This window comes from Haliaeetus leucocephalus, unplaced genomic scaffold (genome assembly GCF_000737465.1).
Source record: "Haliaeetus leucocephalus isolate CR32 unplaced genomic scaffold, Haliaeetus_leucocephalus-4.0 Scaffold880, whole genome shotgun sequence".
Taxonomy (NCBI): domain Eukaryota; kingdom Metazoa; phylum Chordata; class Aves; order Accipitriformes; family Accipitridae; genus Haliaeetus; species Haliaeetus leucocephalus.
The window spans coordinates 1,892,971-1,917,136 of NW_010973316.1; the positions used below are offsets into that span (position 1 = coordinate 1,892,971).

Consider the following 24,166-nt stretch of genomic DNA (forward strand, 5'->3'; position numbering starts at 1 on the left):
GGGGGGGGGTTATTACTTTTTATCCTCCTACCCCTAAAAACCACTGACACTTGTGTTCCCATGGGACTACAGATGTGAGCACCTGGGCTGGAGACGTACGAAGAGTTTGGGACCAAATTGATAGGGAACAAGAATATTTTCCCTTTCAACTCTAATGAACAGTGAAACCACAGTTTAGACGCAAAGTACAGTAATAATGATTTTATCACAGCTTTGCAGCTTTTAAATCATCATGAAAAATGGCAAATTTCTCCAGGTTTGTTTTTCATACTGAACTGCCTGATTGTGTACTCTAGTGCTCTTCCATGGGGCCAAAAAGACACAAGTATGTAGCACCAAGATGAATCTCTGTCTCCTTTGCCATGTACTTGCTGCCTAAACCCCAGGTATCAGGCTGCAGAGTATGTACGCGGAGCTGCTGATCAGGTACCGGGAATTCCCATTCTCTTAAATAAATTCCTGGTATTTAAATGATACTGGAAATTTGTAAAAGGGGGAGAAGCAACGAAAATTAAGCTGAGGTCCGTTGCTTTTCACGTATCTGTATGCCCTAATCAAGACTTGTATTCAAGAAGATTAGAGTCCAGTCAATTGGTAGAAAAGATTATTATTCAGAATTATCTCAAAGTATTTAAAAAAAATTTTTAAAAATCTCCTCTCATAAAATATTTGCATCTTTGAAATGAAACAGAAGAGAAGAAACAGGAGAGAAGAGGGCAGCAGGGAAGAGTATTTATTATACATTTTTTCCGAAGTAAGATCATTAAAAAATACAAAGCAACAAACTTAATTAGTTTTCCTCTAATTATCTCCTCTACCACTTCCCCCCCCCCACCTTTTTTTTTTCCAAACTGAATATCAAACAAATGTATTCAGGATACACACTAAAGTTACTTCATTGCAATTACAGGACTATTCTAGCTGAATAGCAAGAAACCACAATACAAATGTACAAAAAAATACCCTACTTTTAATAAACCACTTTCTGGCAATGAAAATTAGATCAGCTCAAGGTTTCTCCAATGTCATGCAACAAAGATGCTGCAGCACCCTCCCACCCTGCCTGGGAGTCATCTGATTCACCCTCTCGCCTGCCAGGCCATGGTTAATGGCTATTTTCAAGCTTTGGCTTCTCGCTCCCATACCCAGCTGTGCTGAACTGCTCTTGTCCTTATGCTCTCTTTGAGTAAGAGCCAACTAATCTTGCTCAGATGTACCTGGCAAAAGCGAGCTCTGTCACGAGTCTTTTTCCATCAAGGTCTAAAACTAGAAACAGAAAAGGGAAAAAACCCAAAACCCAGGTTTTCAGAACACCTATACCAAGTGGCAGAAAATGGGATGAGTGGTCACACTTTCACCAAAATATTCTGAAATATACAGCATTACCCATGGCTTTGCACTGGTAATGTAGATTTACACCCCACACTATTTACTGAAGCCAAAAGGAATTAAGAGTTGTTTGGGTTTGGTTTGGGTTTTTTAAAGAATGAGCAAGACCTGCAATTACAGCTCATATGACATTCTCAAAACTCAGGGTCCCCCCATCCCCCATCTACATTATCGGTTCATAAGTGACTGTTTCTAGCTACACCACTATTAAACTTCAAGTTCAGATCAAAATTTGCATATTATTCTTTTACCTGATACATCTATTTGAAAATTAGCTTGACCATGCCTCATTACAACTGAGAAAAGTCCATTAATTTTTTTCCCCTAACTTTAACTATACAGATAATATTATTGACCAACGAACAACAGTAAATGTTGGAGGTAAAATAAGGAAGGTAGTTGGTAGGGATTTTAAAAAGATCACTACATGCCCATATATTTTACCCAATTTTTATTGAGCAACTTCCAGGAAGGCAAAATGCCAGCTGAACAGAAGGACCCTGCGCAGGCAGGTAGCAGTCACCCCATTTAGGACTATTATGTCCAGTTGTTAAGGGGAGCTGTCAGCTCAGGTTATACATCAGTAACAACAGGAACATGCATCACTACCAACCTAGCTACCTTGTAATTTAAAATACATACAAGAGAAACTCCAAGTGACCTGCCTGTGTCTCATTCCATAGGACAATGGTATCTTTTAAACTCTGTGCAAAATACTTCTACAGCCAAGACATGCTTGCCCACTTACTGTTTTTCTTTGAAAAAGTCAGGAGTCTACAGAGATATTAATCTTCTTTAGTTTCACAAATATAAATCTCTTAATGCATGAAAACATGATTATTCTAACAATTATTGTAGCCTTTTATACACGTCTCAGCATTTTGCTGCAGCAATAGCGAGCAATAATGTCCCAAAAGTTCACGTAGTACACATTTAATCATCTATTGCAAACATTTGCATGTATTTTACATAATCAGGGAGAAGAGTCTCATACAAACAGTCAACTCTATGAGAAAGGAGCTCCAACATTAAACTCAACAGGCATTTTGCCACCAACTTCAATGAGAAACCTTTGCTGTTCAGGTTATCAAAGTGAGAAGGAGACTCTCAGAAACAAGAGTGTACATCAGAGAGGTAACTCTCGCTCCTTTGGCCACATAAGGAGCTCCACAAACAATAGAAGTCTTGGCCATGTCCCACTGTGGAGGAGTGCCATATAACTGGCATAAGACAGAGCAAGAGCAAACAAACCTTTCAGACATCCTGAAAGATGAGAGTTTGAGCTTTTTCTTGCAAGCTTAGTTCTTGGGCGTTTACTTAAATGGTATCTCCACTGATTTTAATGATGAGCAGACCAATTGATTTCAAAGGACAAATGAATGTTCTGCTGGAGAAAAAGAAAACCCAACAGCAAATATAAATTAACTTAATAAAAACATTATGGGCTTTCATAAACATAGCATCAACCTCTCCCATACTTTCATCTCTCACCTGAAAAAACAAACCTGCTTCTAGTAAATGTTGTTTGGCAGAAGCAAGCACATAAGCAGATATGTCTGCATTAGTACTTTAGTTCCCAAAGCGTGCACTGCTGGACATCCAAACCGCTCTTATTTACTGTGTTTTGATTCCCACCATGGAGAAGTCCTGGAGCACACAAGTGAAACTGGAAGATGTACTCCAGGACTCACCTAACACACTCCACCTGCTAATGGCCTTTCAGTCCGCTGGAGCGGATCAGAGCTGGCAGGCAGGAAAAGCTCTCAAGCCCATCTGTTGCACACACTGGGGTTTTGATGCTCTTGCTCTACAGACCTGCTTCCCTTGCACCTCTTTACTTGGTAAAACAGACATTGCCAACCACATGGGGAAGAAATTTTGCATGCATCTCTGCAAAAGGGAAAGTTTGCATGCAAGCACGTAACATGAAAATTTGAAATATTTTGTTCTTGTCTTGCTTTATCACCTCATATACTGCAATGGAAATAGTGTAATTATTATAATATCTAACTGCACTTTCATATTATAGAGTAAAATGCTGATTCTGGAAATAGCTCAGTCTACATTATATGTAGACACATGGCCACATCTACATTATAAAGAAATTTCACAAGAGGATGGATCTCTAGATTGATACAGTTAGTGTAAATAAACATGTACCCAAGGAGATCAGGACTTGACTTCAAACTGCATTTATTCCAATTCCCTAGACCTCATGCACGTGTTTCAAAGCTATCTGAAGGCCAGTCAACAGTTTGGACCCTTACTGACGGCTTAACGTATATTTTGACAGACTCACAGAGGGGAGTTTCATTTTCTTCAAAAGCAATTTAGTTCACCTGTCCCAGCACCACTGCGCAAATTACACCAACCCATGGTAAAGGGGGAAAGGCGATTCACTTCAAAACTACAGCATCTCTCTGAAACGAATTATAATGCAGGCACTGGCAAAAATAATTTTACAGAACTTAAGCCACCTCAGTGCAGCCCCTACGGCTCAAATGGGCAGCCCCAACTTCTCAAAAAGTTGTATACATCAGCAGTCCTCATTCCTGCCCTTAAGCGTAACCAATGTAAGGCGATTCAAATTAGCTTAGCCTAGGTGGAAAAAAAGCTAAGCTGAATTGTCTTACTCGTTGTTTCTCAGGCTAAAAGCATGCTCAGATAACACAGGGTAACATTTCTAAGCCAAGGTAATGCGATCATTCCTACATCCCCATGACTGACTTAAACATTCTCCAATTATAGCTATAGGAGGCTAAGTAGCTCTCTTGTGGCTCCCACTCATTGGTATCAGGGAAGGCCATGTGGAGACCAGTAGAAATTTGAGCAATCTTCAGGCTATTCAACAGGTCAGATATACATAAAATATCCAAAGGCATGTAGATATTAAAAGCTAACATCAGAATAAACATGTCATTCAGTCATCACTGCCCAATTAAAGCAGACCATACAAGGTATCTCACTTACCGTGTATCTTATTAGTGGAAAAGCAAGACATGACCCTATTTTAAAAGCTGTCACTTACTGACAACTTGTAATATGTTGTTACAAACACTGAAAATGAGTGAGATAGACACTTTGCTTCAGGAAGAATGAGATGGGAACCACTGGTACATGTCTTGGTCTCAACACATAAGACTTAACAAGTCTGATGACAAACAAATGTTTCCAAGACTAACAACAAAAGCTTGACAGTTAGAGGATTGAGTGCATGTATGAATTTACCATGGGATTAATTTCACTTACCTCTGAAATGCAGGCAACACTAAAGGAAACGGAGGGGGGCGGGGGGAGATCTATCGCATACATTAGGAGATTAAATATAACAGCGAAAACTAACATTTAATATAGCTTAGGCAAGCAAAAGGTGCACTACATAAGCAGGAATCTTTCCAAAAAAATTACTTTTTGTTCATGTGAAGACAGTCAGGAGTGTTATGTTAAAAGTGCTAGAAAGGCTCATGATCCCTGCCTGTCTAGTGATTTGAACATATTAAACTATTATTCTAACATGCTTAATTCAGTGTAATGAAGCCAGTTCTCTTCTGATAACTGACGCATTTAAACAATCAATGTATTTCAGTACAAGCTGTATTTCCAGGTAGTAAGTGTATCTAAGTATAAAATAATCAAGAGATGTTTTTCCTATCAGTTGAGCGATTGTAGCATTAAAAGATAGCAATGTTATTGCATAGGAACCACTCAGCTTTCCCCTGAAAGGTGCGGGTCTTTAAATATTTCAAAAAGTTGCTTTTTCAGGCTTCGAGTGGCACTAAATATTTTTAAAGATATTACCTCCTCACTGAACATCTCACTAAGTGGCTTTTTTGAACGAGATAGCTGCTTTCCAGCCATTTAGCTTTTCTACACACTCCGAACATCAGCTTGATGAACGGTGCGTGCGGGTGCCTAACTCTTTACAGCTGACAGCGCATACACAGACCAGCAAGCACATGAGTGTGTGCATAGATAGCACTGTATCACCATACATATGTTTATTAGAATATTTGATTATTATTGTCATCTGTAGAGACTGTTCTTGTGGGAGATGAGCTAGAGAAAGGCAGAAGGGAAACTGTTCAAGAAAGCTTCAATGAGGTTTGGCAGGAGTCGTCAAAAGTTTCCCAATCTTCTCGTAAACATTCCTCTATGCCTTTCAGAAAACAAAGTTTAAGCAATATTGAATTTTCAGTATACGCTTTTTTAATATCTTCTTGACTTTTTGACTTTATGTAGCTCAAAAGTACTACGGAATGAGCAATTCCCAAGACAGCTCGTTACATACCTCAGCAAAGCTACATGCTGCCACAGGTCCTTGAGATCTGCTCAAGAAATGACTGGAGAGTCACAAACTTTTCTGGGAAGTCCATCTTTCTGCCAGTATGAACATTGTCCTCTTCCAGCTACCAGCAGCTGGACCCGCCTCAGCATTGCTAGCAATGCTATTGAAGCAATCCATATGCTCTGTTACCAGCCAAGTCCTCCTCAGCTTCCTCACTCCCTCCCCATTTCTTCAAAATCACTTTTTCATTACTTCTTCACATCTTTTTGTTATGAACAACAACTCAGATCTTCATCTTACAAACCAGAAGGTGAATTCACATCTTATTAAGTGTTCACCATCATGATGGACTGTTTAAAACAGACTTCAGTTTTGCCATTGTCTCCTTGTCCAAGAAAACCAAAAAACATTATTGCAAGAAAGTTTTACAAGAGATCTCTCCATTGCCATGTGACCACACCCTACTTACACACCCTGCCTTCATCACGCTGTTCATAATGTAAAAAGAATGATGACCCTGAAAATACATTTTTTGTATATATATACTTAGGTGTGCGCACACACACACCCCCCCCTCACCCTGGTGTCCTCGTGGGTTTCTATCAAAAGAAATAACAACCACATGCTCATTTAGAAACACAAACTTCTGAGTTCTGTCTAGTCAGGCTTCATGAGGATTCTTCTCACTTGTAGCTGCTCAGAAGACCAAATCTGGAGTATTACAAGCAGAAAAATAGAGTAGCATAAACCAGCTTTACCATTCTGTCATTTGCAGTATCTAAATACATGGTCGTGTTTTTCCAATCAGCTAAATGCCAGCTGCAACAATATCATTAAATCTGTACCAGATCTAACAAATTAACAAGCAAAGCAATTAAGACTGTGTTAGAGACCTTACTCTTAAAACATAATCAAAAATGCTTCTTTACTTCTAACAGAAAAAAAAAATGTCACAACAAAAGCTCAGAGCTTGAACTCTCCTTTTCTGATTGACCAAAGGCAGTTAATCTAGTTCTAAAATGGCATCTTGTTTTGAGAAATAACTTGCAAAAACTTGGGATATGAAATGGAACAAAGCTCAAAAAACACAAAAAAGAAAGAAAGCAGCATTAGGCAAGTATAGCCAGAAAGGAAAAATACACAGAAAAGAAAAGCAGGAGCACGGGACAGACAGAAATTTAAAAGGACAGAGACTATAACAGAGAATTGCATTTAGCAAATCATCTTTTCAATTACAAGTAAGGTAGTCATAGGCAGCCCTCACCCCTCCAAATGGCAGATATAAAAGAAATGGAACAGGGGAATAGGAAAAGGCAGCAAGAAACATTAAAATATTAAAGTTTACTGTCAAGGATGTCAAGGAAAGTAATCACTAAATCTGTTTATTTTCTTCAAGTATTTCTCAAATCCAGAGCTTCGTCATGAAAATGAAGGCTCACCAGACAATCCTGGCATCCCAGGATTTTATTTCTTTTTTTTTTTTTTTTTTTTTAAGTGTTCAAGCACGCATATTAACTTGCCAGCATTGTATTTGAAAGTTTTATGATGTTTTCTTTCCTTCCTCTCACTGCCAAACTCAGTACTCTAACCGGAGTGAAAGCAAGGTAGCTGTGCTACCCCAGCTGGCAGGTTAGCATTACGCTCCAGGCACCTCGCTCCGCAGCACACAGAAAGAGGGAGCAAAAGAAAACAGCACAGTTGGCCCAAAGCAAAATAACATGAAATCTCAGCAAGTTATGTCCTGTACTTCTCCACACTGACAAAGGGCAAAGGAGAACAGACAAATGTAAGAGCTTGTCCCGTCATGAAAAAGTTGACCACAACGGGTATTTCTGCAGCCTGGCAGTCTACAGCATCACTGGGAAATGGATGTTGCAAAAGCAGTATGCTTCTTCAGATTAAATAAATACACATCTTGATGGCTCTTATGTTTCTTTACAAGTAAAAATTAACTTAAGGGTATTGGTGACTAGCATTTGTCTGCTGTGAAGCTCAACTTCATTCAATTTATGTCTGTCATTTTAAAAATCCAGTCTATGAAGAAATGGTGGTAGATGGTAAATGATGAGAATTGCAATCTAGTGAGGATGGTAAAACTGAGAAAATTAAATTGTACAACTGTATAAGAATCACCAGTGAGATCCAAGTTCAACACAATGCAGGCATTTCCAAATATTTGCAGTGAAAGGAGCAAATTTGATGTTTTATTCAAAAGAAACTCTCACTGAATTCAGATCATCCCACTAACCAGAAAAAGCATGTAAGGAGAGTCAGCTGAAGTGGATTGGGAGGTCAAAGCCATGACAGAAAATGGACATACACACTGAGGTGAGTTTTGCACAGAGCACAACAACAGCAAAATGCTAACCAAGCTAGGCAGATTTTCTACAGATAGAGGGGGGAAAAAAAAAAAAAAAAAAAAAAAAAAAAAACACGTGAGGGGAAAAAAAGGCAAAGATTAAAAGACAAAGAGGTCAGAAATAAAACTTATGTCTCTGTGTAGAAATGCTTCATATTTATTTCTGTTCTTTCACAAGGGAAAGAACAAATATATACATACACATATACAAGTTTGAGCAATTAATAGTGCAGAAGGAAATAAATCTGTCAGCTCCTGGCAAGGATCACATTATTCTTACAAAGTACAAACAAGTCTATCTTACAAGGGTTATAATCGGAGATTTATCAAAGCACCTTCCTGAGAAGTTGAAAATTATATCTGATTGAAGGCAATAGAGAAGTCATAGCACAACTAAAGACTCTGAAAAACTAAAAGCTCTACCCATAGCCAAATGCTGCATTTGCTGCAAGGAATCTGAGGAGTGGAGGAGGGAATTGGGGAAGTGATAAGAATAGGATGAAGTGAGCGGTCCCAATGATGTTAGTAAGACTATCTATAGAATAAGCACGTCACTATAAACACAGACTGCACAATCCACCCCCAAATATCTGTAACATTACGGAACTGCTAGAAACACAAATGGAATTCTTCTAATTTCACCTTTTATATGGAATACTGGGAACCATTTTGATAGATTCATATTGAAACACTGGAGTGAGTTCAAAAAAAAAAAAAGGCACAGCATAATCAAGACTAGAAGAATCGATGTATGAAGGAAGAGGAAAAATCACTAAGCATGCCACCCTTGGAAAAGATGCAAGTAATGAGGATTCTTACAGCTCACAAATATCTGAAGGATGTAACCATCGAGGAGGGACAATAACTAGTCCAGACAAAACGGGCTTAACGTCAAGCAACGCAGAGGAAACACAGTTGCAAAATAATACTAGTATCATGAAACGCTTCCTAACAGAAAAGTGTAACAACAGTTATTTTAAAGCATAGAGCATCCTATATAGATGTACACATTAGATAATCTTACACGGACTGCAGTCTAGCCATGATCCTACTAGACGGCTGCTAACACAGGGGTCAACCAAAGAGCCTTATACCATTCTTTTTTTGATGTGAATGGTGATGCCTCCTATTCCGAACCAAACTGCACAACAGGTTTGTACGGAAATTTAACTACATTGAGTACTTATGGCTATTCATTTGAATGAAAATCTTGGAGTGATTACAGCTAATAAACATGCTATTTCTAAACTTCTGAAGTGGTATTACAATTCTGATAGACCTTATGGTTTCAGTGTATTTATGCTGCAGTGAGCTCCTCGGAGCCCTTTTGCATGTCGGCTGTGACTCAGGGGGTGTACTGGGGGCACACGGCAGGTCTGGGTGGTGGAGGGCTACAGGGGGACCTGCAGTGAGACATGTGATGGACCCCATGCCCATCATGGTCGGTCATGACACTGCTGTGAGCCGCCTGCCGCACCCAAGCTTCACCACTGCCAAATTTAAGGAAGCGTCTCCTCAATTTAAGTCTTCTTTCCCAACCCCAATACTCAAATCAGTAAGCAAAAGTTGGTGTTAATTGACAATAAATTAAATTAAGCAAAATTCCCTGTGCTGAGACTGTTTTGCCAGCTACAGGAACAGATACTTTTCTAGATGTCAGCATTTAATTTACTAAGACTCCATTCATTTACTAACAGCACTGAGCTCAGTCAAGACCTCCTATGTCATCAGGAAAGTCATAGCCGCTCTAAGAGTCCCCAACAAGTAAACAAGAAATATTACTGAATAATACAAAATGTCACTAACTTACTGCAACATCAATCCTATTCTTTAGAGGGATGACAGGAGAACCTCTGAAGAACAAGTGCACTAAGTATTTATTCTTTATAGGTCACTGAGATATTAATATTTTTTACTTCTTTTCACTCTGTTCCCACAGAGTTATGTCAAGGAACAAAACTATAATCACATTAACCCTATTGTAATCCTGCCATTCAGTTGAAAATGTGGCCTATTAGTAATTAATCTTAGAACTGGAGGTAATAATAGCGCTCTCCACCAATACCACTGCTCATCCCACATTTATAGCTTGTACAAGGACCCTTGGCAGGGGAGAGAGAAGCAGGGGAATGTGTTAGCTGCTGTGAAAATGGGATAGAAGCTACTGACTTTGTAACCTGTAATTCACCAAAAGCTTTTTCTTCATTTTTTTCTGCAGTTAAACACATACTTTAAGAGACAAAAGGTCCACTTTTTTTCTCTCAATGCACACATGGGAGTCTCATTAATGTTAATTGGATTTATGAATGCCTGTTGAAAAGAGAAGAAACCGTAAAGATTTCACATTTGCAGGGAAACAATCAAAGGAACAATTTCTTGTGCGTTCTCACTGATGAAGAGATGAGGAAATAATGGATGAGTCACTTTACATTACGATTCAAAATTCTTAAAATAGAAGAGATGAAAACACTGATTTCTGTACAGGTCATATTCATGTAAGGGATTCTAAGAATCCAATTTGAACCTTCAAGTGTAGTCCTGCTTCTAATTACCTAACTGTGAGAATAAATCATGGTCTCTGAATTGTAATTATACATATTTGTTGCTGTAATTCAATTTGGCAGCTGTAAAATACAAGCGTAATTTCCTCTACCCCCCCGTAGTCTTCAAAGAGACACTGAACTTGAGCCATTTGATAATTTATTCCATATTGTAGCTTTCACATTTACTATGCATCAAACTTCTGACAGTTTTTTTTAGAAGGCAATTATATATGGCTCCAGTTACTTTACTAACTGATTTGAAAAACAAATCAAACACTCATCTCTTGACTACAACATGGTCAGCATTAGCCACTACCTGGCCTGCAGCGCCCAGAGCACTTCAAAGCAAGCTCAAAATTTCTGCTACCTGTGATGGGGCCGAGGGAGAACATACACAGTCTTCACGTGCTCAGATTTGCTCTATGGGGATTTCTCCAAGGTTGGTCTTTTGCTCAGTCACACACAATTAATTGGAAACTGCCTGTTTGTATCAAATAGCCCCCTCTTACAGAAAAGAGAGATTCAGCCACTCATAAAGAGCTTTGGCACTGCCTTCCCTCAGAATCATATTTGCTCTACATAAATCATGAACTATAAATTAGTATGATGCCACACCACTATGTCAAACAATAGCTCTGAATATACAGAATATATATTAAAATATAAAAGAATATTTTATATTATATAAAATATAATATATAGAAATATAGAATATAAACTAAACATATAAAAACAAACAAAATCAACCCATAAGCAGACCATACCCACTGTATGAAAAGATGCAAAATACCTGACCAATTTCCTGGAAATACTCAAACTATGGAAGTATACACTGTCCACCCCACTCTCTATGAGCTCTGTGGGCTGAAGAAGATAAGCTTTATGGCTTATTCCTTATTTTTCCCTCTTTGCAACAATCTGCATCTCCAGTAATGCAGGAGTGTAGCATACAATGCCTTTAGAAAATGCTCAGCTTTAGTTTTTCTTGCTTCTGCACAATCCTGTTCCAATGACAACAAATCAATTCCTCTATCGGTAGTGCTCCTGAGTAGCTTTTAAAAGCCTTTCCAAAATTAAGATTATAGACTCCAGCAATTTTTAATATGAAAAAGTATAAAATACTGCTGATAATGCATATGATTTGTGGAGAGCAAGAGCTAAACATGAATTAGTTTTGGACAAGTTCCGAGTCCATCATCTTTCTTAATTACAAGTTGGGTCACTGACTATGAATCGCATGACTCAGCTCGGGAATCCCTAAAAAGAAATCGTAAGTAGATTCAATAGTTGCATTTGATTTATTTGTTACTCAGAGCTGAAACAAGCACTGTATTTCGGACCTCTGACATATTAGGAGATCCCCAGAGGAAGTCAGTGGAGACACCACGCCAGCCAGCCAGCCAGCCATCATCTGGGACAAGGTGAGCCACGAGCACCCAGTGGTCCCAAAGCCTGTGAGCAGGACATGACAGTGACAGGCCTCGCTCCCCGAGGAACCTCATTACAGGAGATTAAATTAAAGGCCACTCTCCTACAGATCAAACACAGAACCGTAACGTTGACTGAGGGTGGAAGGGACATTTAGTACTACCCCTTGCTTAAAAGCACAGCCAAGCAGATTAAGGCTGCTCAGTCAAGTTTTAAGCATCTCCAAGGACAGACATCTCACACTCTCTGACAACCTCTTCCAGTGCTTGACCACCCTCAAATTTTTTCTTTTTCCTTGTACCCGATCAGATTTCCCATGCCCCAGCTCGTGCCCATTGCCTCCCACTGCACACCTCCAAGAGGAGTCAGAGCAATAATTCTCCAAGTCCGTCCCATTTCTCAATGCAAGAACCTGAACGAACAAGGCAGACACCGCCGCCACGAATATGCTGACAGTGACAGGCAAACCTTTGTCCCTGAGCTATAGTTATTCTCCTTCTCCAGTTCCATCTTATCATTAGTCACTGTAATTGTTTGCTATTGTTTGGTAACCTTTCCTTTCTCTGCACGAACAGATTGGGTATTTTTGTTTCCTTCACATACCTAGCTGCAGTTTCCCCTCAAATACAAGCACACTGGAAAACTCCACTTTTCTTCTTTACTTCTCCGTTATTTACAAAGCAGGTCCATTCTGGGCACACTCCATTACCACTTGCAATTGCCAGCATAATGCTACAGCTACCAGGTTTCTGTAGAGTTTTTTTTTAATTACATTGCCTTGACACTTCCATACCCACGAGCACTCAAAGGTGTTTCATAAAGAAACTCTAAAGCATTTTTTACATCCTGTTGGAAGCAAGCTCTTCTCTCTGCTCAACAGGTCATTAGTATTACAATTCCATAAACCTCTGGAAGTGGTCCTTTAAAACTGTTTTAATCTCTTTCTAATTCTTAATTCTACCTGCTAGTTCACTCACATCTGCTATTTGCCAAACAAACAGGTGTCAGATGATTTAGTGGCTCATTTGCACAGCAGAAAGACAAGCAGTATTATCCTGATTTTTCTCCCTCGTAAGATAAAATTTTCCTTACCACTATCAGAAAATCAGCATTACTATTAGAAAAATCAATGCAAAGAACCAGCAAACCCCAAATCTATTCAGCAGTATGTTCCACTGCTAACCTGAGTATTCTAAAGCACCAACTAACTATATTTTAAGAATGCATCATAAATAAGCAGCATAAAATGTATTTTGCTTTAAAAAAAGTCTACGAAAAACCCTATTTCATTTGTATAAACAGTTGTTTACTGCTCATGTAAAAGAGCATAATGTTCTTTACGTAATTACATTAAGTTTCCAGAGTCTCACTTCTAAGCAAACCTAAACTTTGTATCACTTTTTTTAACAATAAAGAGTATTTTGTAAAAATACAATGCTTTAAAAAAAAAAAAAACAAAACTGGTGGAGACTATAGTCTAGTGTGCTATGCTGCAAGCACTTAAGAAATCCAACATCTCTGGTATAAAGTTATTTATACCACTTCCTTGCCATTTTTTTTTTACATTTAGAAACCATATGAGGTGATTAAATAGTCAGTACTTAACATCCAGATAAACATCTTCCTGTGCTGTTAAAAGCAGGGCAGAAAAATTAGTTTTGCATTAATGAAATGTGTAAGTCATTCTTGGTATCTCCTACAAGTTTCTGTTTTCCTCAGTATTAATATTTGGGGGTATAAAAGCAAGTTATCCAAACATACAAAAAAAATGCTAACACCAAAAAAAAAAAAATTTGAAAAAAAAGAAAACCAACCACACCACAAAGCCTTAATGTAGAAGTTAGTTACCTTCACTGATTAACTCAATTCTGTTGGTCCAGAGAAGCTTATTACTGTAGCCACAAGTACATTTAAAAAAAAAAAACCTGCCTTTTCCCAAGGCCATAGCCACCGATGACACACTTACCCTTTGCGCACTGGGAATGGGAAGGCAGAGTGCTGTCGCGCAGCTGGTACCCACATGCTGCTCAGGTCGCTTCCCCATCCTCCCTGCCGCACCTCGCCAGCACTCCCCAATGCCACTCCTCTGCTCCTTCCCAGCACGGCCAGCAATTAACCGGGAAGCGAACTGGATGCAAGATGAGAAGACTACACATCTGTCTTTCCTAGCACAGAGCAGCAGTGTTGCTGAAAAGGGCAGAAAGCAAACCTGCAAATTGGGAACAGCCCAAGACCTACATGCCAAGCCTGGGACTGGCAGGTTTAGAGACCAGCAAGGCTTCAGGTGAACATCTTTGCCCACGCTATTCTCTCCCGTGATAAAGCCGACTGCTTCCAACAGAGTGCGACCAAACATCTTATACAATTAAACATCTTTAAGGAAACTTCCCTACATAATGCTAAGTTTCGATAATGTCTAGTTTAAAAAAAATAAATTAAAAGCATCTTGCTTTACAGATTTAGGCTCAGGTTGTTTCACAGACTGCTCGGCTAGACCCCTGCATGCATCATAACCCTATATGGACCCAAGACATAACTCCAGACATTTTAACTCCAGACATTTTATCAAAATCCTTTTTATGAAGCAGTAGCTGATACGCTATTCTGTAATGGGTATTGTGGTCTCCTGGTAAAAACACTTTCAGCAGAAATTAAATACTTAGAAACTGCAGCTATTTAAACAGATACCCAAAAAAACCAAATACATTCTGCCATGCAAATCAAGTTGTAAGTGTATTTATTGAAAAAAAACTCCACAGACTTTATGGACACCTACACACAGAAAAGACTGACTTTTTTTTTTTTTTTAAATTACAGTCTCACAAGTCTCAGATACATGGATTTGTATTTGCTGTGGAAGTATGTTACCAGTAAGCTGGAAAGAAAGCTGTTTTCCTAGTCCAGAAACTTATTTCTACAGGGTGAAGAAACAAATTCTGCCAGACATTTTGCATTACAAAGTTTTAAAGAAAACAACCTGACCAAGACTTGGCCAATATAAGTAATACGGCTATACGCTAGCTGTGAGAAGTCTAGCAACATGAATATTTGAGTTGAGCTGGGTCCCAGAAGAGGCAGCCTGATCACTTTCTATTTGGGGAAAGGACTCTCTCTAAAAATATCATTTTTACACACACACACACACAAAAAATTTAAAGCAATGCAAATCAGCACGGTCAGACAAAAAGCCTGAGTCCTAAATCATTTGTACAAACCAAGAATATCGATGAGATACTGAAAGAAAAAAGAAAATCTCTCTCAGTTCTTCAAACCAAATCTAAACATTTTCCAAGATGTTTCAAGAATTTTAAATCAAAACCTTTTTCTTTATCGCATGCAATGAGGAAAGCAATGCCAGGCAGGAGACCTGGAGATTACCCTCCAGGCCTTATTTGAGGATTTGCTCTAAGAGCTGTGGGGGAAGAATTTGCATTTCCTTTCTTACAACACTATTTGTATAATTACCACCATTTAAAATTCCATATTGAAAATATTTGGAAATTTACTATCTGAACTAATTAAAAGAAATCGGGTTCCACAGAAATTCATGTTCACACACAACTCAGCTGGTTCGAAACAAACACCCTCTGTGCCAAGGGAAAAATGAAACCCTCTGCCCAATCTGTACCCCTGCCATAGCTAGTCCTCAGAGGAAGGGAATAGCAAACATATTTTAACAAAATAAATCAATTAAACTATGAGTTTAAAATTCCAGTTTCCTGACGCCTTCAGGCAGTTTCTTATATCTATTGACAAAACAAGGTTAAACATGACAAATATTGTGCCTCCTTGTGAGTAAATGTTGGTTTGTTTACTTTGGGGTTTTTTCAACAACATTAAGTCACAGCTCATCAAATAACGATCTCTCAAGAAAGCTGAAGGAAAAGCATTTGTTCCCGCTTCAAAAATGTGTGGAAAAATAAAAGGGTCTGACTAGTGTTTGTTTATAGGGGATTGGCCAGATACAGCTGAATTAGGAAGGATCACTCCCTCTCCCGTGTTTACACTTGAATCATAAGTGAGCAAACAGAAAAAATCAAGTCACTTTCTACCACCACCACCAGGCAGTGTTAAAGGATCTATGCTATAAATAAGGCCACCATCCTCATTAACCGTATTAAGACATTAAATAACAGAAAATGCTCTGGATTGATTTTGTGGGATTATTTTAGTCATCCCTACATCTCAAGATGCATCTATTCAATAGCTTTGATTTTTGCAGAGATTAATTGTTCCTGTTAGCATACCTAAAGGCCATTCAAAAAAGGAAATACTCTGTCACCAGTTAGGGGCATCCAAGATCTTGCAGCTGCTTAGACAAGTCCTACTTGAAAACCCAATGTGCTAAACCTAAAGGCTATTACGCAGTGTCCTCTAGATGTGTTCCTGACAGTTAACTACTTTTTGCAATGCTGAATCCCTGCTGATGGGAACGTCGGAAAAGCTGTATGTTCCCACAGCCTACAGGAAAGCTGAGGCTTTTAGAATGCAACCTGCACCTTGAGAAGGTTCAGTAAGTTTAATGAATCCAAAAATATATGTGTGGTTTTGAAAAGACAGAAGCCAACTTGCTGTTTTCCAGTTAGCAGCATGCTAAAACAACGTGTTAGCAACACTGTTTTCCTGTCTGAACAACGTGTTAAAATTAATGTCGTGTGTCTCTGAGCTAAGAGATTGCTATGGATATTTGCATCAGAAAATACTCAAGGCAAAGGCTCTCCTTAGACTTACTCTTTAAGGCCCTGATCTGAAAAAACTAAACAAGTGTACTAATTTAACCATGGTAATCGTCTAATTTCATTCAACAGAATACCGATGTTTTTGAAGCTTACCATGCATTTAATAAGCTTTTACAGTACAAAAGTCTGCCTCAGTAGTAGCTCTGAATCAGAAGCTGTCCCAGTTTAAATCTGCTGCACGTTGGACTCCGGCTCCTACTGTTTTTTGGACCAGACGATCCACTCGTACCAAGTCTGACAGACATGAGTGCCGCATCTCACTGCATGAGACTTGCGACCTCTCAGAGTTGCTTTGGAAATGCACCTAAATTACAATAGCCTCCTGTTCACTCAACCCACCGAAACGAACCTGTTGATGATGCTTTGAATCAGCACTATTACCAATAGACTTATTAAAAAAAAAAAAAAAAAGTCATGTTCATACAAATAAGCTCCAGAAGTAGAATACAGGTAAGATTTTATTGTTACTTCCATTTTACCAAATTATTTTGTTGTCTTCTGAGTGGTTGGGTTTCAACCATGATTTAAGTGACACTGATTAACTATTTAAATTAAATTAGGTAGAATTTATTTTGTCATTTTAGTATTTTAATGAGTTAGGGCTATTCAGATTCTCTCATAGAGAAGATACAAACATCTTCAAGTTCCAAACTCAGGCCATGAGCACACTGAAACACCAAAGACATTAGCAGATCCACAGGGGACAAACCACTGATGAAAGCAACAGGTGATTTTTCTCCCTTAACCAATATAACTCTAGCCTAGCAACTCTACCCTACAAACTCTGCAACGCTAAAGATGAAAAACAATATGTTGCAATAGTTTCAGTAAATTCTGCACATACAACATATAATTTAAAAATTACCCTCAGCTACTGGCCATACACGATATGGCAAACAGAACTGCAGGACCTGTTTTTACCAGTATTTAAAATAAACCTATGGTAAGTACTGTTTATTTTATACCTGTATTAGACAGCTTGAAATCAGCAGACATTTCCACCTGATCATGCAGGAGCACAACAGCTTCAGTATTCTTCATCAGGAAAGCTGTTTTACAGGTAGTTTACCGCTTTCTTACTGTAGTAGGGTATGGATATTTGTCAGAGAAATTCTCACAAAATAGATTTTTATGTCCACCACAACATACTTACTTTAGTTGATCCGGAAATACAAAAATATTCTACAAAAGGTAAAAGAACTAAAGACAACAGACAGCCTGAACAACAGATATCATTTTCAGAAGACACTAGTGTATCAGTATGTGAACTCCATGGAGTTTTTATAAAAGCAGAACTAAGCCCTAGAACTTTTAGAAGAAGTTACAAGTATTTAAATATATACACACACACAGAGGTATATAAATAAAAATTCCAAGCAGTTTTGTTCAATAAACCTAAAAAGCAAGACAGCGAATGGTACAAACAATTGGATTATTAAAAGAAGGTCTAAACAGACATTCAACAGGCTTTTAGACAGACCTGTACCCATGTTGTATTTTAAAGATTGATCTGCACACCCTGCACCCACGTCCAAGCTGACTGGGAGGCATGAAGCTGTACTACATGGTAGTCACCTGAAGTTCACGTGATCTTCCTCTCCACAGAGCCTACCACGAGTTCAGAGTTTGATTCCCATTTGAGATCATTTGTGCCTGTCTCCCTTGGAGCTGGGGATCACTATTTCAATTCTATCCCTGAAGTACCCTGTGTACATATTTATAACCAAAATATAAACCTATATATATATGTGCATATACAGAGATTATTGTTATACACAATAATAGATTTCTATGTTTGGTACATTTGAAACTACAGTCCTTTAACCAACTACTTACCAGGAAATTTCTGATCCTACCTACTTTCTATCAGTATTCAACAAGTGTCGTGGTTTAACCCCAGCCAGCAGCTAAGCACCATGCAGCCTCTTACTCATTGCCCCCCCCACCCAGTGGGATGGGGGAGAGAATCGGAAAGAAAAAGGTAAAACTCATGGGTTGAGATAAGAACAATTTAATAGAACAGAAAGGAAAAAACTAATAATAATAACAACAATAATAAAATGACAATAATAACAATAGGATTGGAATATACAGAACAACTGATGCACAGTGCAATTGCTCACCACCCGCCAACCGATGCCCAGCTAGTTCCCAAGCAGCGATCCCCCCCAGGCCAAGCCCCCCCAAGTTTATATACTGGGCATGATGTCACATGGTATGGAATATCCCTTTGGCCGCTTTGGGTCAGCTGCCCTGGCTGTGTCCACTCCCAACTTCTTGTGCCCCTCCAGCCTTCTTGGGCATAAGAAGCTGAAAAACCCTTGACTTCAGACTAAACACTATTTAGCAACAACTGAAAACATCTGTGTGTTACCAACATTCTTCTCATAATCCAAGACATAACACTATATCAGCTACTAAAAAGAAAATCAACTCTATCCCAGCTGAAACCAGGATAACAAGAGACTTAGAATTAGAATTACAGTAGCAATTTACACCATATAAAGGTCTAAACTTTTCACTGACCTCCTTGGGCAAGTAATAGGACCTTACTCATTCTGATCACCAACACGGAAAATTTATTTGTCCAATTAAAAGAAGTGAATGGGCCCTACCCCACCAGTTCTCCATCACTGTAAGTCTCAATGAAACAGATACAGAGCCATTTATATGAGTGGAATACCTTAGGGTGAAATAGCAGATATTCAGTCACCACCCAGGTACCAGCTACTCAGAAGACGAAGCAAAGAGTCAGTTCTCTTGATGACCAACCAGAGATCATACACGTAACTAGGATAATACCTTAAAATGGTTCAGTTTATATTCTGAAAGACATTTTAAGGATTTAGCAAATCACCTGTGGTGGCGACTCCAAACAACTGATTTCTTCCTCCAGAGAGCTATTTTTTCATGCGAGTTTCAATACTTTTTGAGATTATAAGCTAGATGCAAGACAGCAGCCACAGAAAGGAAGATGAATTACAAAGAAAGGCTAGTGTAATTTGGCATCAATAACATAAGGCATAAAAAAAAGAACACAGTAAGCATATGAACACTTCAGGAGATCCACAGACAAAAGAAAGAGTTTGTAGCAAACAAATTTCTATAAACTGCTACTGCTAAAAAGAACAGCCTTGGGAAAAGCTTTAAAGTCACCAAGTATGAACCCTGACAAGAAATAGCCAAGCAATCGGGCCTATATTCATTGATTAAAACACCAAGCCATATGCAATATTACACAAAAACACAGAAAGAGCATCAGAAGTTTGCAACATCATTGCGTATTATTGACCCACACACTAAGTTTTGAGTTTCTTGTTCAAAAACCATCTGCCACGCAAAGACCAGTCAGCAGTTGGTTCACTTGGCCAGTACTCCACCAACAAAAAAATCCCTTCTGAAGAGCTGCCACGGAGCACTGCAGTCATAGCTATCATTACAAGACTGTACATCCCTGAAGGCTATTTCAGACACTAGAAACTGCTGTGGGAGAGGATAAAGCCTTATGCAACAGCCCAAATACTACCAATGTCTTTTAACCAAACTGCTCCATTTTCTGAAGGAATTTTAAGAGTTTGGATGCTATTCTTCCACATGTGCTGAGCCCGTTCCCCATCAATTCATAATTCAGATTTTTTTTTTTCCAGTAAGGAGCAGCAGATTACAACTGGGTAAGTGGGCCCTACCCACACTGAACAGTCACCCAGTGGGCCTGGGGGAGCACAAATAATCTGTATAGTGCAAAGCTGTGCCATCAGACACGCAGAACTATACATAGATAATGCATTCCTTCATTTTCCCCCACCATCTCACTAAAGGTTCATTCACAAGCATTTTTTCCTTATTTTATTTAATTAAAAAAGTGGGGTTTTTACAGTAGCCTCTTTTCTCAGTTTGCCTAGATCAACCCTTTGCTTTGTTCCCTCTTGTGCCTTTCACTTCTCTCCAAACTCAGGTTTTCCCCATACATCTTCCCTTGAGGAAGAGAACCATGGCCTTCCCTTCCTTCTCCTACTTCGTATCTTCATCCCTCTCCCACTTCTCTCCCCCTCCCAAACAACCCCATCTCAAAGCCCTGCACTCAGTAGGCATTACAGGTAGATATGACTTAGAGAAAGGCTATGCCTGGGAACTAGGCAATAGTTACTCCACCTTTTTTACCAAAAAGTAACCCTCTGATGCTCTCCACTGCAAAAGACTTTTTTGGAAGGACCAAGTTTTGAGTTTCATGTTCCCTGCTAGGTGAGCAAGGGTTTGCAGCTCTTTCTTCCTGTTACCTTCTGGGAGCTTTGAACCAAAACTTCATAAAGCTTAAAATGACTAATTCTGTGTGAAACAGGACACAGGCAGAGGATGAACACGTAAGGATCACCTGCAGGGACAGTCAGAGAAAAGTGTTTCTCAGTGGCATATATTGGGGAATAGGGCAAAAAAGATGAGTTGCAGGTGCATACCGGGTCACTCCAGAGTGGGACAGTAGCCAAAAGCCCTAAGCACCTTCCTCCCCCAAAGCCTAACCAGCTCTGGGTTTGAAGATACATTACATGAAATCATCTTGAAACCACAACTTCATCATTTGACTAGGACCAGCACTTTCCTACTTGCTGTGAAATTCTGCTATAGCGTGTGTAGTCGTCTTCCTTTCTAGATAAAGAGTGGCAGCAGAACTTTTAGAGAAGCAAAGCTTAACAAATATCGTAAGTTTTGCACAGAAGCAATTCTACACTGTGCAAAGCAGAGGTTGTTTTCAGGTTCTCCTCAGTTTACGAGGAAGCAGTGATTTTAGAAAGCTTGGAGCACAGATGAAGACAGACTGAATGCTTTAGAGCAAAATAGAAAGATATGTCTGAGAGCAGCTCCAAAATATTTCTGGGGTTTAGATTTACAAATTGCTGTTTCTCCTAGTCTTATTCTAGGATGAAAGACACCAAGAGCATATTAAAAGGCTGCACTGTTATCAGAACTTCTAAAGACGTTCTACTTGGTATTAATAAATATTTTCATCTTTTTAAGTTTGAAAGCCTATTTACAGTGAAAGTGACTGATGCTCTGAAACGCTGCAGCATTTGACTTTCCTACAGAAGCTGGCCAAAATGTACTTCAGCACCTCAGAACTATTAGTCTGAACTATCCAGTCACCCTATATCACGACCCAACGGTATCTCTACCTCCTTTAAACTAAAAATCACTCAAATGTAAATAAGAGTCTTGACTTCTGGATATACGCTATTTATTTCATAGTCAAGAACTTAATTTTACTGCCCACAGAGGCAATATCAAGAACTCTCCCTTTTCACCCCAGCAAAAACTTTGACAGTTACACTTGCTCACTTCCCACAACAAAAGCTTTTAAGGGTAAGGCAAATCCACAACCAATACTATCTTTTCTCCCCCTCACATCTATTCTATCTCACTGAAGAACAGAGTTGAGTTAAATTCCTTTCCAGAGTAAGAGTGTTTCAAAGCCTACACAGTATGTTTATTTGAATTTTAAGTTAACACCAGTCTTCCCCAACATATTTTGGTCACTATTGTTTTTACCAATAAATAAATCAATCAGGAATGTTGAGAATGCAGGGCTGCTTTTTTGCCAAGGGAAAAAAATTAAAAAGCAAGAATAAAATGCTATTGAAACAGAACCAATTATGAATCGCAAGATAATACACAGTCCAAAAGTTACATCAGAGTATTCTCAGTCCTGCCAAATGCATCTTTACTGAAATTGTTCAGTAGAAAGAAGGCGATGCATTGTGCAATTATTTAAAGTGTATCAAATATTTCTGCAGCAGGTCTTGGTTTTGCAACTGTAACAGTGAAATATTACACACATATTGCCATCTTATGGATACTACAAATACTTGTTTAAAATTCTAAGGATGTAATCCCGAACAGAAAAATATGCAGAATCCACAGCAACTAAAATTGTGGTAAGATTTACAACGTGAAAACAGGAATTTTACATTTGGAACAGTCCAAAAAATCTGCCTCAGATTTTCTCGTAGTAGTTACTATTTTTATGACTTGGCTTGGACTTGCTTTAATCTCTTTATTTAGGGAGAAATTGCAAGCTTGCCAACTCTAGCAAACGTTAAGTACTTTAGTAAATTCCCCATCAACATAGGTCATGCATTCGAGGGAACAAGAACATGGCAAGTAAGTTCTGCTCCATCTCCTCAAAAGGGGATTTCGGAATAAGACGGTGATGGGAGAACGCGATAAACAACGTGGCTAAGCCCCTCTTTCAGCTCCATTCTACTCTCCAGACATCTGTCCACACTTTATTGTGCCGTGATTGAGATGTTACGTGATGCAGCTCACCCAGCCTGCTGTTATCCTACATCCCTTTTATCTGAGCAGGCAGGAGAGCACATGTATTGCCAATACTATCGCGTCATAACTCTGCCATTAAAGTTCAGTAATAGTAGCGAAGCGAGTCCAAACAAGTCAGCAAATATCTAACAGATATAAAGATATCAAAGTACAGCATACGGGTACAGAAACGGTTTCAGTAACCTATGCAGACTCTCCGGAGTATCTAGCCAAATTGCCTCAACCCATCAATTCCTTTCAAACCGAGAGTTTTGCTTTTGAAAAACTTGGCAACCGACAAACAAAACCGTATATCGTTTCTGAAGCGATCCTCGAACAAATGAATCCCTCTACCCAGAAAGCTCAGACCCCAAGTAAACAAGTTTCGGGTCCCTTCTTCACTTCGTCAAGCAGGACCTCCAGCTGCCCCCGGCACCGGGGGCGGTGGGAGGCAGCCAGCCAGTCAGTGACCTGGTGACCCCGGCGGAGCCCTCCTCGCCGGGGGATGCCCAGCAGCCGCCTCGGCGGAGCAGTTGCCGCCTCCTCCCCGAGCTCCCCCCGGATTGAGGGCGGCGGAGCCCCAGCCCCGCCGCTCCCCGCCGAGGAGGGTCGCTGGACTTCCCGTTCGCAACCTCCTCCCTCCCCAGCCGGCCTCCGCGTCGGCAGCTCGGAAAGGACCCGCAAGCCCCTACCCTGCCGCCGCACAGGCTGCCCCAGGGAATACGGGGAGCCGGGGAGAGCACCCCGGCAAGGACGGGGGGCCCGGCAGGCGGGGGCTGAGGACGCCGCATCCTCGCGGCGGTGAAGGCACCATCGACCGCGCAAAAAAGCCGGCCAGCACCCCGGCTGCCCGCATCGCTGGCGACGCACACGCAGCGGTTTCCAGTTAGCCGGAGACGCTGCCGTGAAGAGGAGGGACGGGGGAGGCAAAAGAAGAAGCCATTACCAGAGTTTTGTTCCCGTTCTTGCTGAGGGGGCCTCGGAAAACTCCCTTGATGTTGCGAAAGTGCCCATTGCTGAGGTGCGCGGAGCTGATGACAATGTAGTAGCACTCCATAGGGCCGGGGCCGCCTCCCCGCCACCGGCGGGGCGCTCAGGCCGGCCTCGGCTCGGC

At 39.9% G+C, this 24,166-nt stretch overlaps 1 protein-coding gene across 1 annotated transcript in view; it reads right to left on the reverse strand.

Moving 5' to 3' along the window:
• The window catches only part of ZNF804A (zinc finger protein 804A), a 156,348-nt gene extending 132,239 nt beyond the window's left edge, over nt 1-24,109 (reverse strand). The window contains exon 1 of the mRNA XM_010583228.1: nt 23,999-24,109. Within this exon, the coding sequence (XP_010581530.1) occupies nt 23,999-24,109 (111 nt within the window). The remainder of the gene's footprint in view (nt 1-23,998) is intronic.
• Nucleotides 24,110-24,166: the final 57 nt, after the last annotated feature.